We start from the raw sequence: 19451 nt of genomic DNA, 5'->3' as shown, positions 1-19451 counted from the left end.
TTTCTTCTCTATATATTTAGATCTCTATAAATGACACTAATTCTTAAAAGTTTATATTAAGTACAGGTGAGCTATAAATGAAAGGATGCCTCATTAAATATATTTTAAAAATAAATAACACAGTACAGTGCTTTCAGTAAACAAAAGTAATAGGTGTCCATTGAAATTATATCCTGCAACAATAAATCAACTGTGTTCTGTTAATGTGGTGAAAAATGATGGAAGCCGTAATTAAAACAAAAGTATGCTAAGCCAGAAAAATAAAACTCTTCTTGTGCATGTAATGCAACATCTTTGCAGATGAAGATATTTCATCTGCAGATATTTATCTTTGCAGATAAAAATATTTATCTTCACACACTAAGCTAAAATTTGGCAATGTTTTATTAGTGGTTTAAACCAGGTAAGTATAATTATGTAATTGTTGTTATTTTTATAGCCACATTTGGGAGTTCTCTGCTGATTATGAGATTGCCTTATCAAAATGAGATAGGAGAGCCGACATCATCCCGAACTGTGTGACTTGTTTACTTATTAAAAAACGTATCTTCTTCCCACAGGTACTGGAGAACAAGTTAGAAGCTGTATTAATGTTAAAATTAAGAGACCATAATGCACCTTCACATTTGAGTCATTTGGAGTGACCAAATGCTGTGGTTTGACCAGTACTGAGGGTTTCCCAAGATACGGAGAACTTTCAGTGCTAAAATGGAGACAGTCCCAGACAAACCAAGACAATTCTACTTACTTCCCACCAATAAGTCGTGGCATTATCCAGGGCCGATCTTACAAGCAGGCAGATTAAGCTAACTAGCATTGACTTTGTACAATTTAAGAGCTATCAGAAAGGACTTTCTGTCTCCCAAATTACCCCAGACTCTAATAGCACTATCCTCTTTACTGACATGCAATTTCCACCATTAGAGTCATTCCTTACATTATTTTTCTTTTCAACTAGAATTAGACATCAAAGGCCCAGGCATTATCTTTAAAAGGACTTTGTTACAAAGCCCAAACCTGGAAAGGAAGATGCTTTTAGGACTTTCTTCTTATCGCATAACCCAAAGAACCTTTTGAAAAACATAAAAAACCAGTCTGGTGAGGATGACACAAAATTATTTAGAGGTTTCCCTCTGTATCCCCAGCTGCCCCTTCTCTGCACCCTTCTTCAGGCTGTTGGTATCTTCATTCTATCTCTCCTGTCTCCTATAACAAACCCCCTTCCAAGAACTGGAGGTCACAAGTGGACTTACACTAAATTGTAAGGTTTAGAATGAGGTTTACATCTTCATAAAGTTTAAAGAGTTACCTCTTCAAAGGACATATGCATTTTAAGTGGGACTAAAGCTTCTATTTGTCTTAAGTCAAAGAAAACAGAAACAAAGGGAGAACTTTCAGGCACAGGTACTGGCAGCAGAAAATCTGCAGTGGCCCAGATTCACTCAGGCAACTACCTCCCCCCTCACCCCCTCACCGGCACAATCATGCAGAGGGTACTGTGGAGCTCCTGCAGGTAGGAAGGCTTCATTAGAGAGTGAGAGAATCCATTCATTCTCTCAACAAGCATTTGTTGAGCATTTACTACATGCTGGGCATATTCGGTTACTAAGATCAATGAGATAGATCAATGAGATGCCCTTTCTACCCACACGACCCTCTACAAGTACTGTACAAGTACTAGGACCTATACAAGTACCATAAACACGCATGCCTAAGGTGTCACAGGAGCAGAAAGGGGGAACCCCGATTGAAAGTAGCTGAGGGAAGTCAGGGGTGGCAGGATAGGCACAGCAAACACAGAATTTAGGCCCACGACACCTGTGCTCCTATAATAGACTGAGAGAGAAAGCCACATCCAAACAGCAGAATTCTCCCCACTTAACCTAACCTTCCTCTGAAACCGAGTTTTAAACTCAAACTACCTTCTTTGGCTATTAAAAAAAACCCTAAACGTACAAGTTGGAAGAAAAAATATATATATAAATTATATTAAATTAAAGTAAATTTAATGGTGTAAATAACTTATGCAATCCTATGGGAACTGCAAACTCAAAAACTATGTTTCTAGGGGTGTAATGATTCAAAAATCCAAATGAAAGGGAAGATTTCAGCTTTTGAGAGTAATGGGCTTGGCTTTTTATAGAAAAAAAGTCATTTGGCTTTTATCTCTTTCTGTTTCACTTTCCAGAAGTAAACACTTGTCTCTAGTCCATTATTTTCACTTTTTGAATTACATTATACACTAACTGAACCATCTTTCATGTTTTGCCTCATAATTAAAATTCGAACCCACATTTCCTTCTCCTGACTTTTATATATCAGGAATTTAGCTAAATTAACTTTGGGAGTCTAAGTTTTCTCCTACTTATTTCAACAGCACAACTTGGCACTTTCTTTAGGAAGCACTGCAAATTTTCAAGGAGACTAAGGAGATTATTATATCTTATATTACCCACCACCGTCTTATCAGTGGGCAAACCAAGGTTCAAAGTTCAGCAGTGAAATGGAACTCTTAGGTAGTAAAAACAAAGAATCACTCAAGGGAGTTATGGACCCTTCCCTAAATCTCTTGGTCAGACACTATCTTGATGTGTTTACTTAGAGGATAACCCTAGGGACGAAGAGATGGACTGAATCTTGAATAGGAGTCACACATTAGGTCAAGGTTGTAGGTGACCTCTAAGGGCCCTTCCAAACCTAAGATTCTGTAAAATTACTCTTTGGGATGTCTGAGAGTCTTGACTTGTTGGGACTTCACTTGTGCCACGTGAACCATGGATTCTGAGCCAGGTGTCTTCTTTTATCAGCTTTCCTGCAAGGAAACAACTGACTGACCCAACTCTTAAACCTGGGCTCCCTGATTCTGCTGCCACCCCAAACCAGAAGTCAAACAGAAAATGAACAAACATTGAGTGACCACGTTTTGTATACAAGCTGCTAAACTAGATCTGGGGGGATTTTTCAATAGTTGGCAACATGACATGTGAACAATGAAAATTTTAAACACCATGAAAGTTAAAAAAAAAAAAAAAAGAAAAAAAATGAAAAGATGTCCCCAGGAAGTCTTGTACAGTGAAATGGAGGTGAATAGATAGTTTTAGAACATGTGAACAATGAAAATTTTAAACACCATGAAAGTTAAAAAAAAAAAAAAAAAGAATAACAATGAAAAGATGTCACCAGGAAGTCTTGTACAGTGAAATGGAGGTGAATAGATAGTTTTAGATTCTCATACTGTTTACTAGCTATGTGACCCTGAGCAAGTTATTCAATATTACTAATCCTTTAACCACATCAGTAAAACAGGGGCACTAATAGTACTTTCATCATAAAACTGCTGTGAGATCAAGTGAGGTGACTACGTAAAATGATTAACAGGGTCTGTGCAGAGGAAGGATTTGAGCTTGAGTCTTCCATTTGCCGTTCCGTACACTCTGTGCTCCTCTCCACCCACCTGTGCACTGGGGAGGCTGGCCTGTGTGCCTTCTGCCTGGATTTAGTCGCCTGAGAGCCCTGGCAGGGGAACGGAGGGAGGAAGGAAGGAAGGAGAGTGAAGGTGAGATGTGTATTCTCCAGCTGCCTACCTGCAGGGTCGCCATGGGGCTGTCGAGGTCCCTTGACAGGTGGCCACAAAGCCTATGAAGTGGTCCTGTTCACACAGCCACCAGGCCTAGATGAGGTTACCGTGCCTGCCTGGGGTTACTGCAGTCTCCCTCGTGGTTTCCTACACACTTCCCACAGGACTGTAAATAGCCCCTTTGTTAAACTCTCATTAGATTACCCAGCTGGCGTGCATCATGTGATAAAATAGACAGGGAACCACAGTAGCAACGCCAGCAGCAGCAGCAGCCATAGTTAAGACTATTTGGAGCATAAAGTTAAGCACCAAATGAATTTTACAGACACTGCAAAATACACAGTGTAATGCAATACATTCCCCTACCTGCAGAAGGTAGCTGGAACATCTCAGGCACAGACCATTTCCTAATTCTCAGACTTTTTCATAACATACCTGAGGAATAGCTTTTCCTTTGAAAAATCTCTTGGCATTAGGGTTGCCTGATTTAGAAAACAACAAAAACAAAAACAATGAATAATCTTTTAGTGTGAGTATGTCACAAACATTGATGTTGCTCAACTGAAATTTATTCATTGCTTACCTGAAGGTCAAATTTAACTAAGTGTCCTGTGTCTTATTTTAACTGTTTCTTAAATATGTTTTCAAGAATACACTTGCCTTTACAACTGGGTAGGAAAGTCAGGCTTCATGATTAACCAGTACTTTCCCATGTAAAAATATATTCACTATCAACCTGAGCACACAGGTGATAAGTACAGAGAGGCCAACTCCAAGTCACATGCTATTCTAGACACACCAACTGTGTCTGCCTTTCCCTCCAGCAACTTCCAAGTACAACTGCCCTACACAGCCCACCCCACCCCAGCCCAAGGAGACTATGAAACAACCACTGGACCAGAAGGACCACTGCTTGACAGTGACGGACGTTATCTGGTACAGAAAGTTGAGCTGGACCAATCAGATTTCTGGCATCTCTAGAGAATTTTGCTGGAGAGAATGAGGTGGTTAGCAATGGCAGCTGTAGGAGCTAAAAGAAGCCTTGGTAAGCCTTATGAAAAATGAATTTGTAAGAAGCAGAAGTTGCAGTAGAGGAAATATAGTCATCAAAAAGTGAAAGAATACAAGTGCATAACAGAAAGAAGCAGACATACAAAGAGTAGCTAGGATCCATTGATGATGGCATGCCAGAGGAAAGCTCCATTCACTCAAGAGAGAGGTCTCCAGAGCCTCTGGGGATGCAGAACCAACCCAAAGCTCTTGTCTCCCCAAGGATCAAGAAGCCTTGTTTTCCCTTGAATGGTGAAGGATGCAACCTCTCTTGTATCCTTAAAATGCCCTCCTTCTTACTTGTGATAATTCAAGTGAGTCTCCTTGTGAACAAAAGCCCAATCACCCTGTATCTGCACCACAGGCTGCTGGGCCCCAACCAGGTAAGGCAGTCTCCAACCTTAAAGAAATTCCCATGTAACCTCAGCCTTGTGGAGGTTCAGAACCCTGCTATCAGAAAGTGGGGAGAGTGGCCTTCAGCCATAAAAAGAAACAAAATTCTGGTATGTGCTACATCATGGATTAACCTTGAAAACATTATGCTAAGTGAAATAAGTCAAACACAAAGGCCACATATTGTGTGATTCCATTTATATGAAACATTCCAGAATAATAAATACAGAGAGAAAGAAGACTAATAAGGGTTGGTGAGAATGAGGAATAACTGCTGAATTGGTAGAGAATTTCTATTTGGGATGATGAAAAAGTTCTGGAAATGGATAGGGATGATAGTTACACAACACTGTGAAAGTACTTAATGCCACTGAATTTTACACTTAAAATGGTAAACTATATGTTATGTATTTTTTTACCACAATTTAAAAAAAATTAGTATGTCTGAGTCCAGGGTTTTAGTGGATTTCCATATGCCACTAAAATAGTTTTAAGGCAGTGGAAACTGCTGCACATTAGAATTATCTGGGGAACACTTAAAATTCCCACTGTCAGGACCACATCTCAGACCTAGTCAATTAGAATCTCTGGAGGTTAGCATAAGCATTTTTTTAAAAATAAATTTATTTATTTATTTAATTTTGGCTGCATTGGGTCTTTGTTGCTGTAAGCGGGCTTTCTCTAGTTGTGGCGAGCAGGGGCTACTCTGCGTGGCGGTGCGCAGGCTTCTCATTGCAGTGGCTTCTCTTGTTGCGGAGCACAGGCTCTAAGCACATGGGCTTCAGTAGTTGTGGCACACAGGCTCAGTTGCTCCGCGACATGTGGGATCTTCCTGGACCAGGGATCGAATCCGTGTCCCCTGCATGGGAAGGCAGATCCTTAACCACTGCTCCACCAGGGAAGTCCCGGCATAAGTATATTTTTAAACTCCCCAGTTTATTCCTATATGCAGCAAAGTTTGGGAAGAGTGCTCCAAGGCAATTTGCTTCTCAGATGTTAATGTGCATACAAATAATCTAGACATCTTGTTAAAATGCAGATTCTGATTGGTAGACCTGTGGTGGATCCACAGTTCTAACAAGTTCACAGGTGGTACTAGTGTTGCTGGTCTGTGGGCCACACTTTGAGTAGCAACTCCCTAAGACTCATCCTGGCCGGTTACGTATCTATCCTTTTAACAAAGAAAATTACATCAGCACTTAAAAAGTGATTTTTAAGACTTAACAACCTTCATTATTAGGAAGGCCTTTATATCCATTCACATTTTCATTACCTATATTTCTTCAGCCTAATAAAACATTCCTCCATGGCCTTCCTCCAAAGGCCCAGATGTTACCATCAACTACCTTGAATTACTGAATATTTCTTATCATCACTTCCGTTTTTGCCTGATTTTGCATGTTCCTGTAGATCTAAGTATGGATCCAGAAATATCCATTTAATGAGCTAAAGTTAATTCCACATCTTGGTTGCAGTATATAAAATATAACTATCAACATTTCAGTGAGACTTGTGCCTGATAATTCAAGAATAAATTATACAAGATCTTGATAGCTTTGCTACTGATGTCAAAATCATTCCCTTTCCCAATATCAAGCAGTAATAAAGTTGAAAAAGTATATTTAGGGCTCGCAAGGAAATGAATTGTAAAATGATACCAATTATTTATAAATAAAGTGATTTCATCACACACTTTTGTTGACAGAGAAGATGCAGAGACTTCTGGTTCCAAAGGATCTTAAGCAAAATGCATGAGGTCTCCAGTAATGATTACAATTAGGAATTTAAATGTTAGCAGCCAGAGGTTTGAAAAACTCATTGGTGAGGCATTTGTAGAAGGGGTGGCAAATAGGAGTTATTACAAAACACAGCTCACTTTTAGCGTCAACTTTTCAGATCATATATAAACCAAGGAGAATAGAAGAGGAATTTCAGAGCTTCACTCTAAATTAACTTTTGCCTGAAGCTGGTACATATAATCCCAGTTTAACTGGCAGAGTCCATCTAGAAAATACATAGCTCAAGAGCCACAAAAAGTTCATAAACCTGAAATGTACAGCAGGAATGAATGATAGCAATGTACATGTAAAGATGGTATAAAATCTAAAAACACTGATGGAAGGAACAGAAGAGAATCAAACCAACTGAGCAAATATTTGCGATAATAATTAAGCAAAATATGGCTAACTTAAGCAAACTCATAATGACAATTTAAGGGTTTAATTATCATATTTGATAATGTCAATTTTATAGCAAAAAGCATTGAGAGCACTTAGAGAAATAAGTAAGGACCTAATATTAATAGAAGTCATAATAAATAATGCAAAAAAAATTCTGAATGTATGTTGCAATATAGTAATAAATATCTAAAGTAAAAACATAAAGTAGAAATGTAACCAGGACCAAGATTCAACCAAGATTTTAATCATCTGCTTTCAGAACACTATCAAAAAGATAGAACATTAATAAGGATACTGCATATATTATATACGAATAATTTATTATATTGTTCAGTGCCTCTTAAAGGTTTGCATGGCAAATTCCTCTCAGAGCTCACACTCAAGACAGAATTTCCTCTCCTGATGAACAGATACTCTTTTTTAGCTATACAAAACTTTAGAGCTATTTCAGAAAAATTTAAATATACAAAATCCATGTAGTTCCTGTTTTGTTGCGGCTACTCGAAAGCTCAGGGCCAGGGACTTCCCTGGTGGTGCAGTGGTTAAGAATCTGCCTGCCAGTGCAAGGGACACGGGTTTGATCCCTGGTCCAGGAAGATCCCGCATGCCATGGAGCAACTAAACCCGTGTACCACAACTACTGAGTCTGTGCTCTAGAGCCCGCGAGCCACAACTACTGAACAAGAGAAGCCGCCACGATGAGAAGCCCGTGCACCACAACAAAGAGTAGCCCCCACTCGTTCCACAACTAGAAAAAGCCCACGTGTGGCAACGAAGACCAAACACAGCCAAAATAAATAAATAAATAAATGAAAAAAGAAATAGCTTATTTATTTATTTATTTTTTGGCTGTGCTGGGTCTTTGTTGCTGTGTGCAGGCCTTCTCTAGTTGCAGCGAGCAGGGGCTACTCTTCGTTGTGGTGTATGGGCTTGTCGTTGCGGTGGCTTCTCTTGTTGCAGAGCTCAGGCTCTAAGCGTGCAGGCTTCAGTAGTTGTGGCTCACCGGCTCTAGAGCACAGGCTCAGTAGTTGTGGCGCATGGGCTTAGTTGCTCCGTGGCATGTGGGATCTTCCCGGACCAGGGATCGAACTCGTGTCCCCTGCACTGGCAGGCGGATTCTTAACCACTGTGCCACCAGCGAAGTCCAAAAATGCAATAGCTTTAAAAAAAAAAAAGAAGGAAAAAGAAAAAAAGAAAGCTCAGAGCCAAACTTTGATCTTAATGATGTCATTGATGTCATTTTTCTTCAGCCACAACTTTTTAATAGAGTATTAATTTTCCCCCTCTTACTTGGATTTCTGCCTTTTAAGCTGTATTATTGGTTGTTTGTCTTAGTGTATCTGTGCTTTTATTCTAAGCCACCTCAAATCCTTTTTTGAAAGTATATCATAAAAAATAAATCAGTATAAATGCAGATCTGAACATGGCATCTAATAAAATAGAACAAATTGTACAGACCTGTTGGAAATCCCTGGCCATCCTCAGAATGGGCTCTTTTAAGACTGGACGGGGCCAGGCAGGCTTCCCTGGGCCACGGCTTTTAAAAGATGCCTTAGCATTTGCATAAACCAGCATCAAAGTGTACAGCCTAATCCTGGTTCAGATGTGAGATCCTTTCACTGACCCTGTCATATAATCCCTGCTGCTATTGTTTGAATCCGAATCTCTGACAGGCCTTGGTGTGCATGAGGTGGTCCATCTCCTTCCCAGTTCCTGGCTTGCTGTCTCCACTTTGGCTCCACAGCACTGATCTTTTTCCAACATTTACTGGCATCCTTACTAAGAACCATTCTCACCTAGTGAATCCAGAAAGCTGGCTAATTCCTCCAAGAGCCAACTCTCCTCCACTGCCCAGATCTGATCAAGCCAGCCTTGGTCCTGGCACTGTGGGGGACAGCATGAAAGTCACATGGGAATCAAGGGAATTCAAAACACATGCTTTCTTTCCAAGTGTCTCTTTCAATAAAATGTGGATTACAGAATGAAAAACAACCAAAAAAGCACTTCATAATTATAAAAAAGTATCAGTTCCATATAATGGTGTATAACTTGGAAAAAAAATAAAGACAGGTAGAAATGCCAATAATGTCTCAAAATCTGTGCAAAGAAAAATATAACAAATTATCTTAGCCTCAATATATCTCCCCAGTTAAAAGCACAACTTTCCAAATTTCTTTTATATATCTCATTCATTCACTTATCAAAGAGTTATTGAGCATCTACTGTGTGTCAGATCTGGGCTGGGCACTAGGGATACAAGGGTGAAGGAGAAAAAAAGAGCTTGCTGTTCAGTGGGGGAAGAAACTCTACTTACAAAATGAATAAGTACAGGATGTTGTAGAAGCACAGACAAGAGCCCCTTAAGTGTCTTGCAGGAATGGGATGATTTCCTGAGTAAGGGAGACCTGAAGGACGAGTAAGGGCAAGGCAGGACAGAAGCTGTTGTGGGCAGGAGAGAAAATGAACTAGAAATGGGAGCTGGTACAGATGAGAGAGGTATACGGGTGTAAGAGTTAAGGATGAGGTAAAATTGATGAGACTTGATGACTAAACAGTAAGACGTGGGCAGGGAAGAGGCATGGATAATATGCAGGGCCTGGTTTTGGCAGTAGGGTGGTGCCATTCACTGTGACAGGCAATATAGGAGAAGCACGACTGGGAGGGATTATGATACATTGGGTGAGCCATGTTTCTAAGTGATGGAGGAAAGAGAGAGAGGGAGAAGAAAAAGGGAGAGGGAGAGAAAAGAAGAGGGAAAGGGGGAAAGATGGTAAAGGGTTGAAGATTGATGATCCCAGATTACTGACATCTCTACTGACCACAGATGCTGGAGGAAAAAATGAAGATGACTCTAAACATACACTTGCCTTTTCTTACTAGCTGGTTATTGATTCTACACCCTTATACCAAAAGACCTAAAGGAGTCCCTTTGTCCAGGCTAGAAGCAAGTCGGGTGGCTTGGAGAGAAGTTTGGCAAAATCATCTTCTTGGTCCGATTCCCCTGGACCCACCACTCATGGAAAGGAGGTATGATAACCGAAAAGGAAAAACAGAAAAAGAGAGATTCTCTGGAAGTCTTGGAGTTGCAGCCCACAGACCTCCATTTCTCTAGTTCTTATTTAGTTTTCTAAGGGTGGGTATAGGGTACACTTCTTCACCAAATAGAGGGTTCAGGTCCCTCTCAGTACAACAGCATGTAGGGGCCCAGATGACCAAGAGACAAGCCAAAGTAGATTAGTGAACCACAAACAGGCTGGATGAAGCAAATGTTGGCTGGATAATGCCAACAGCTCAAGAAAAACTGTTGCACTCAAAGGAAAATGAACATGGATCCTAACTCCAAATATGGGGAAAGGCCTTTATAACCGTTGATTTAAACTGTCCCAATACATTCGATTCATGGAGTAAAACTAACTGGAGTATAAGTAAAAATGCTCAGTCCCTAGAGGCATTTGACAAGTCCCAGAAATGGGAAAACCAATCATATTTTTCCTTTGACCTGTTGACAGATGACCTAGGTAGCCAGAAGTACAGAAGGCCTGATACCTAATTCAGAGCAACCAACCAGAGTCCCACTTTGAAAGATCTCAGGACAGACAATGGGGTGCTTTTGAGAGGAAGAAGAAAACAAAGAGGTAGCCTTTCACTCAGACATGGAGACAGTGTTAATTCAAAGTAGATGAGGATAGAGAAGGATTTTTTTTCAAATCTACACACACACACACACACACACACACACACACACAAACAGCCTACTACCTTCTGAACTCTGGAGATATTAGTCCAAATACTATTAAAAATTATTCCTTAACCACTAAAAGATTCAGATTATTGAAATGCTTGAGGAGTCAATGAATACCATTTCCTAGGAAATTTACAGAGTACCTCTGTGTAAACTATCAGATATTGCACAAGCTTAGTCATGTGTTCATGGGATAGTAAGGGTAGGACCTGTATGACCTAGGGCCTCTCAGAGTCTAGGGCAAATAACAGGTGCCCTCTGTCTTAGGTTTGACATAAGGAAAGTAGAGTAATGGCCTGCCAGGTTCTGACAAGTGTTTCTTCTTCTAGCTTTTTCCTAGCACTTCTCTGTGCAGTTAACCCAACATGGAAAGTGAGTCCTTTCAAGGTGAGCTTCAAGAGAGACCTTTACCATCTTCCTATAAGAAAGTGTCCTTTGCCATCTTTTTCTAAGAGAATATAATAATCTATTTTAGAGAAGCATAAAAGACAGCTGGGTAAGGGATAGAGGGAAGAAGGCCTTCAAAGTAGGTCCAGACTCAGATTTAGAAAGAAGGGCTTCACTTTTCCAGAGATCAGTTTTCTCACCTAAATGTCTGTACTAGCCTCCTAATTTAGGGGCCCTGGATGAATATTGTTGCTGTGATTGAGAATAAAATCTGAGTCTAAGATCCCCAGAAGCCAGTGTAAAGAGGAAAGTTTGGTAAGAATTGTGTGTAGTTAGCTGAGAGAAAAAACTGTGAAAATGCCTGAAAGGAAAGAGGTTTTCCTAGTAATGAATTCTGAGACAAATTCCTTGCAGGATACCCTATACAGGAAAACTGAGTGATTTGTTGGAGTTGTTTTGCAAGTGCAAAAGCTGAAATAAAACTGTTTTATCTTGTAGTAACAACTGATTAAATTAGAAAGCATAATATTCAAATTTAATTCAGTGAAGGAGATTCTGTTTGGAGTTGAGCTGAGTTGGTCCAAGTTAATAGTCTTTCAGGAGTTGAACTTGACTCAAAGACAGAATTTAAGTTAATAGAAGAATGTATAGATAGTATATCTTTGAGTTCTGTTTCTTAAATTCATTTCTCTCAAAGGGGATTTTAATAGGAGCTGTGAAGATCCAGATTATTCTCTCTAGCAAAATCCTGGAGTGCTGAAGGTATACCAAGATCAGAAAACTATATCCTGTGGGCCTAATATGGCCCACCACCTGTTTTTGTATGGCCCATGAGGAAAGAATTTTTTTTACATATTTTTATTTGTTGGAAAAAAATCAAGAGAAGAATAATATTTTGTGACGTGAGAATAATATGAAATTCAAATTTCGGTTTCTATAAATAAAGTTTTATTGGAACACAGCCACTCATTCACTTACATCTTGTTTTGTTTCATACTACAACTTGAAGTAGTTGCTACAGAGACTGTGTGGCCTGCAAAGTCTAAAATATTTACTACATGGCCCTTTACAGAAAAAGTTTGCCAACATCTGGAATATACTGCTGATTTATGACAGACCTCTAAGCTCTTGAGATCAGACAAGTAAACGATAGAATTCCTTAGTGGGAGCCACTGTTGGATGACTAGGCCCAAAATAACTTAGAGAGAGAGCTAGAATTTTCTTAAGTCTCATTTATCCTTTTACCAGTTAGTGATGGCTCTCCTCCTATGTGTACAGATGAGAAAATGGACCTCAGATATTAAGTGGTGAAACAAACAGATTTCAGGAAAAGATGGTACAACAAAGCAGGACTGTAGAATCTTCACTGGCAACATTATTGAAATCAATAAAAAGAGAAGAAAATCCAAAAATTTACGAAACATGAGAGAGCACTGTGGATACTTCCAATCTTACAGAACATTGATCTTACGCCATAGACTTCAAAACTTGGTTGGTAACCAAGGGAAAAACAGAAGCATAGCACTGAGGAAAAGTAAGTCAATGACATCGTAAGAACTCGTTAATTATCCTCAATTTGTAAATAAAGTGAGAGATGAATAAGCAGTCCTGGGAAAAGTCCAAGTCAGGGTTTGCAGAGATAGGAAGGTCTGCTGGGGCTTGTCATTTTCCAGGGTGCTGTGCTGAGTCAAGGGAATGAGTAAGAGCCCTTGGAAGTAGGATATTCCACTGGCCGAATGGAGTGAGCTCTTTGATCTCACTCTTCTGAGGTTCCATAAAATCTCAGCAGACGTATAAGAACGCAGCTAAAGACTGTACTTGGTCCAGACTAGATCTTTACTCCTTTACGCCCATACCCACATTCTTGGTTTTCAGAAAGTGGATAGAAAGCAACATGTTGCTCCTAAAAGGGGTAGAATGGGAAAGATAATCTTTTCCCAGTGAAGGTGGAAACAATGACAATTTGAACTGATGGCATGAAGGAAAAGGTAATCAGAGTTAATGCTGAAGAAAAACATAGAGAAATTAAGGAAGTTAAGACAAAGGATGATAGACCAAGAGAAAAATGATTGTCAACTTTGGGGGACACAATTGAGTTAGTCTCAAAAAACTCTTCAGCAACATTAAGAGAATAATACTTACAAAGTTCTATGGAAAGGCTAACCCAGAAATATCACAGACTGCCAAGTTCTTGTTTAAACAGGCAGATATTATTTCTCAAAATTTTAGAGAACTCAGATCACACAGAATCCATAAAATTCGTCTTGGAAAAACTACTTAACTATGTAGTCCAGCCAACCAAAGTTGAATCAAACTAAATTCAGAAATGTAAAAGTGATGGTAAAAGGGTTAATGGTGATTACAGAAGTCTTGTATATATTAAATTAAAACTGAACAGTGGTGATCATTTTGTAATGTACAAAAATATCAAGTCACTATGTTGTATACCTGTATACCTGTATTGTAAGTTAATTACACTTCAGTAAAAAATTTTAAATTAGTTAAATTTTAAAAATTCTTAGGAAAACAAAAAATAAACAAGGAAGACTAAACAACTGGGGGAATTACAATCGTAATCCAGAATGCAAATGTTATCATTCTTAACAATGTTGAAATACATGAGCAACAAAAATCAGAAGGTAGGGCTTCCCTGGTGGCACAGTTAAGAGTCCGCCTGCCGATGCAGGGGACGCGGGTTCGTGCCCTGGTCCGGGAAGATCCCACATGCCGCGGAGCGGCTAGGCCCGTGAGCCATGGCCGCTGGCGTCCGGAGCCTGTGCTCCGCAACGGGAGAGGCCACAACAGTGAGAGGCCGGCGTAACGCAAAAACAACAACAACAACAAAAAATCAGAAGGTAAATGCAAAGGGACGTGGGAGCAAATACAAGCGTCCATAGGACCTCCTTTCCCCCAACAAAGAGTCCATCTGTACTGTCTAAAGTTAAGCATATTTTATTTTACAAGTTACCAACTTAATGATTTTCATAATTTCTTAACCCTAGAGGGATATTCTAGAAAATATTCCTTGTAGTGAAAAAAATCATTATCTGAAATTTACCAACCCCTTCAGTTTCTATTGCTTTTGTTAAATTCCAATAAAATTAAAGTACTATTTATAGTGTTATTTTATGTATAATTCAAGTAACATTAAACAGCAATACTATTCATAACACAGTTATAGAGTTGAACTCCAGAGTATAAGGTGTATTTATTTCTACCGATCCTTTTCTGTTTCTCATCTGTATGCAGAGAGAGAGAGAGATTTGAAAATAAGTTAACCAAATGCCCCCCTCATTTTGGGATGCGGTGAATCGCTGCTTTTGTCTCTTCTTATATTTCTATATTTCCCAACCTTTTATGCATTATTTTAGTCACTTTTAAAATTTACATAGAGTAAAATTCACCCTTTTTGGTATATGGTTCTTTGAGTTCAGACAAATGCATAGTCATGTAACTGTCACGAAAATCAAGACGTGGAAGAGTTTCATCACCCCACAAACTTCCCTCTTGAGCCTCCTTTGCATTCAATACCTCCTCCCACTCTCTGGCCCTCAAACCACTAACCCATTTTCTCTTCCTATAATTTTGGCTTTTCCATAATTTCTTAGAAATGGTGTAATTCAGTATGTGTCTTTGAGTCTGTATTCTTTCACGTAGCATAATCTATTTGAGATTCAACTACACTGTTGTATTAGTGGTTTGTTCACTTTTAGTACTCATTTTCATTGTAAGGACGTTCCATGGTTTGTTAATCCATTCACCCATTCAAGAACATTTGGGTTGCTCCTATTTTTGTGATCATGAATTAAAACACTGTAAACATTAATGTATTAATGGTTTTTGTGTGAATGTAAGTTTTCGCTTCTCTTGAATAAATACCTAAGAGTAGGAATGCTAGTTCACATGGTAGGTGTGTGTTTAACTTTATAAGAAATTGCCAAACTGTTTTCCAAAGTGGCTGTACCATTTTGCATTCCCATTTGCAATGTGAGAGTTCCATTTGCTCTGCTTTCTCATCATCACTTAGTATTGTTAGCTATTTGGGTGTGTTTGTGTGTGTGTTTAATTTTTAACTATAAGTGTGCAGTGGCATCTCATGGTTTTAACTTGCATTTCCCTGAGCATGAATTTTAAAAAAAGAAACGTGTCATTTTTAGAAAAAATTATTGAAACTATTAAAGAAAGAATAGATCATAAAAAAGATTTAGAGTTTTCAAAAAAGTGATATTTTCACAGTTTTTGCTTTTGAAGTGTGATGTGTAGTCAAGCTAGTGCCACCTTATCTTCTTTTCCTCAAGAGATTGTATATCAGTCCCAGTTCTGCCACTTTGTAACACTGAGACCTGATCCCCCAGGGTCTGATGCCTCATCCAAAAAAATGAGGGTTTGGACAACATTGATTGTTCTCAACTTTGGCTGAATATTAAAATCACCTGGAAAGATTTACAAATCCTGATGCCCGGGCCACACTCAAACCAGAAATTAAATTAAATCAGAATCTCCAGGAAGGGGACCCAAGTGTCAGTATTTTAAAGCTTCCTAGGTGATCCTATGGGCTATCAAGGTTGAGAATCGCTCAACTAATCTTTAAATCGCTTCAAATCCCAAAATTCTATTAAGTCTAATTTCAGCTTTCTCAGGCATATCTAAGTTAGGTCCACTCTACTGGATAATTATCTGTTGGGGGGTGGGGGGAGGCCTCTCTTCTGCATCCCTTTCTTCTACCCACCCCACACCAGTAGCAGACCCCCCACACATGTTGTGACAACCAAAAATGTCTCCAGACACTGCCACATGTCCCCTCGGGGGCAAAATTACCTCCATTTGAGAACCACTGCTCTACTGCACACCGCAGTAAACCAAACACAATTCAGTGGCATTTAGAAGCTTTTATAATTCATAACAACCTTTTCTTCTGTGTTTTATCCTACCTACTAGTGTCTTCAACCCAAATTTTTATTAAACAAACAAAAACTCTATTTCCAAACATTAATTTTGATGTTGCATTGCCAACAACCAGCAGAGGGCACCTCTAAGGTTGACAGAAACTTCTCATTTCTTCTGTGCTCCCGTTGGGGAGTGATAAGCTAAAGGCACAAGCTGGCAGCTCGGCCCCACAAGCCCTGTGTGTGGGATGGGGGGAGAGTAGGGAGGAAGACAGGACTGAGGGCTGAAGAAGGATCTGAGGAGAGAAAAGATAACACAGGAGAGCCAGGGAGTTGGCAGGCCAAGAGGTCAGAGATGTGGGCCAATGAACTGGAAATTCATTACAGAAACTAAAAGCGTTTCCAGCTACGTGGAGAGCCGAGGTCACTTTCAGTTTCCTGGAAAGGACTGGAGGAGGTATGGAAAACACCTAGACTTCTTCCTCTTTTTGCCTAGCCTAACCCAGCTGCCCCTGAAGAGGAGCACGTGGCAAAGGCAAGAAAAACTTCTTCCTACCTGTGACCTTGGGAGAGAGCCCGAGATATGTTGCAGCTGCCACCATGTATCACAATTTAAAATTGCTATAATGTATTCCACTCAGGGAATACCATCTGGTTTTCTAGAAGGTCTAAAAGTTCCATAGGTCTTCTCTCCAGGCTCCTGTCATGCTGGCTTTGCTATTATTCTCAGTAAAACACTGCCATTCACTTAGTCTTCTTGAGAGCCATGAACTCTTCTAAAAATAAGTCTTCTAAAGTCAGCTTTGATTACATACCCCATCTCATTTACTAGCAGGCTTGATTTTCCCTCTAGCTTGCTTTTTTCTGACAACAACTTTGCAAACTCCTTTCAGAGGGGGCTTGGCCTGATGGTTCAAATAGTTCTAGCCTGACATCTCTCTAGTCTTTTTGCAAAATCAGAGCAGTACCCATCTTACAGACAGAACAGCCACCTAAGGGAGGGTCCCTTTTTTTTTTTTCAAAAAAATATTTATCATATATTTTCCCATTTTAAAATAATGCATATGCAGAGGAAACTTAAATGTATATTACTATGTGAAAGAAGCCAATCTGAAAAGCCTACATACTGTGTGATTCCAACTATACGACATTCTAGAAAAGGCAAAACTATGAAGACAGTAAAAAGATCAGTGGTTGCCCAGGGTTAGGAGGGGAGAGACGAATGAACAGGTGGAGCACAGAGGATTTTTAGGGCAGTGAAACTACTCTGTATGACAGTATAATGGTGGAAACATGTCATATGTTGTCCAAGCCTATAGAATGCACAACATCAAGAATGAACTTTAATGTAAAGTATGGACTTTGAGTGATAATAATGTGTCAGTGTAGGCTCATCAGTTGTAACAAGTGTACCAGTCTGGTGGGTGGTGCTGATGATAGAGAAGGCTAGGCCAAGTGGTTATAGGGGGTGGTATATGAGAAATCTCTTTACCACCTGCACAGTTTAGCTGTGAACCTAAAATCTCTCTAACAAATGAATTATATTTTTAATTTTTTTTCCTGGCACACATAATGTTTATTGAATACATGGATGAACATTATTGGGCTTCCCAGGCAGACCAGAGGGACACTGGTTTCCTCTTTGGATTTGATGGAGCACTGGGTGTAAGGACAGAGTTGGGCTGGGGAGCTGTACTGGAATGAGGGAACAAACTGGGGCCCGAGGTGTGAAGGCAGAAGGTTGGGTAGGGATGAGGAGGACCAAGCTGGGGAGCTTTGAAGAGATGATCTTTTCCATGGAGTACAGGAACTGAGACTTCACCACATATTCTGGCATATCCTGTTCTCCAAAATGTTTCTCTGATGTCACTTCCTCAGCAAAATTGCAAACTCCTTGAGAGCAGATGTTGTGTCACCTCTTTCTTCCTCAGAGGAGGTGGTCCAGCTTTCACTTCCCTACCAAACATGTAGCTAGTGGCAGGTCTCTGATCCGGCCCCTCCCAGTGGGCTCGGGCAGGGGTGCTTCCTGTTGAGTGGAGGGGAGAAGGTGTCTGCAGCAGGCACTGGACTTTGTACGGATTTGGGATTTCGGAGGCCTTAGGCACTGGCTACAAGCTGCTGTGCATTGCACTGGGTCTGGCAGATGCCTACATGCTCTCAGATGGCACCACCCTTGCTTGGGACACCTGAGGCCCCCATGCCCTGCTGCTGGCCCTGGTTGGAGAGCTAGAGGGCAGCCTGGCTCTGCTGTGTGGGGAGGGGGCAAGCCCACTCCAGCTCACCTGCCACCAGCCAGTGCCAGGTACCTACGGGACAGAAGCCTGAGCTAATCAGGTGGCTTGCTGGCATGAATTATATTTTTTAAATGTTAATAATATATACACAATACCAAAAATTTGCAAAGTAGAGTAACAAAAAGAAGGAGAAAATAATCAGAGTGTGTGTAAATTGAGGAACAAGAAAAATCTCTGCCAGTCTGATATTCCACCATTCCAACTAAATACTTTGCATCTTCAAGAGTCTCTCTCTATTTGAATACAATTATCTTTGGAGGCAAAAGATTTTAAACTTTAATCTAAATTATTCTTTGGAATAAAGTTAATATACAGATTAAGAACTTGGGCTCTGGAATCTAGCGGGCTTGGGATGGTTACTGGTTCTGTCACCTACTAGCTGTGTGATCTTGGGTAAACTGTTTAATCTCTTCAAGTGTCAGGTTCCATCACTAAAAAATGGGGATCACAACAATATCATTTAACTCCGTTATTGTGTGAGGGTTAAATGAGATAATGCATGTAAATTCCTTAGGAGACACTCTGGAGCACATAGCATGCATCTTTGATTCCTGTATCTAAGAACTTTGTAATGTCTTTTGAACATACATTGGGTTTTTAAAGTCCTAAATTCTTGGGCTTCCCTGGTGGTGCAATGGTTCAGAATCCACCTGCCAATGCAGGGGACACAGGTTCGAGCCCTGGTCCAGGAAGATCCCACATGCCGCGGAGCAACTAGGCCTGTGTGCCACAACTACTGAGCCTGCGCTCTTGAGCCCGTGAGCCACAACTACTGAAGCCCGTGTGCCACAACTACTGAAGCCTGCGTGTCTAGAGCCTGTGTTCCACAACAAGAGAAGCCACTGCAATGAAAAGCCCTCGCACCGCAACGAAGAGTAGCCCCCGCTCACTGCAACTAGAGAAAGCCAGCGCACAGCAACAAAGACCCAACGCAGCCAAAAA

General features: G+C 40.2%; 1 protein-coding gene across 4 annotated transcripts in view; it reads right to left on the bottom strand.

Moving 5' to 3' along the window:
• RCL1 (RNA terminal phosphate cyclase like 1) overlaps positions 1-19451 on the bottom strand; it is a 171504-nt gene that overhangs the window by 41625 nt on the left and 110428 nt on the right. Inside the window, exon 9 of one of the 4 annotated variants that reach the window (XM_055087201.1) lies at positions 5277-5879. The exons of the other annotated variants lie outside the window; for them this stretch is intronic. Coding sequence (XP_054943176.1) covers positions 5750-5879 — 130 coding nt within the window. The 3' untranslated portion in view covers positions 5277-5749. Of the gene's footprint in view, positions 1-5276; positions 5880-19451 lie in introns of those variants that run through there. 4 annotated transcript variants of the gene reach the window in all.

Source organism: Physeter macrocephalus, chromosome 9 (assembly GCF_002837175.3).
Source record: "Physeter macrocephalus isolate SW-GA chromosome 9, ASM283717v5, whole genome shotgun sequence".
NCBI lineage: Eukaryota > Metazoa > Chordata > Mammalia > Artiodactyla > Physeteridae > Physeter > Physeter macrocephalus.
Note: the sequence above shows the minus strand (reverse complement) of the source record. Positions and strands in the feature narration are given on the sequence as shown.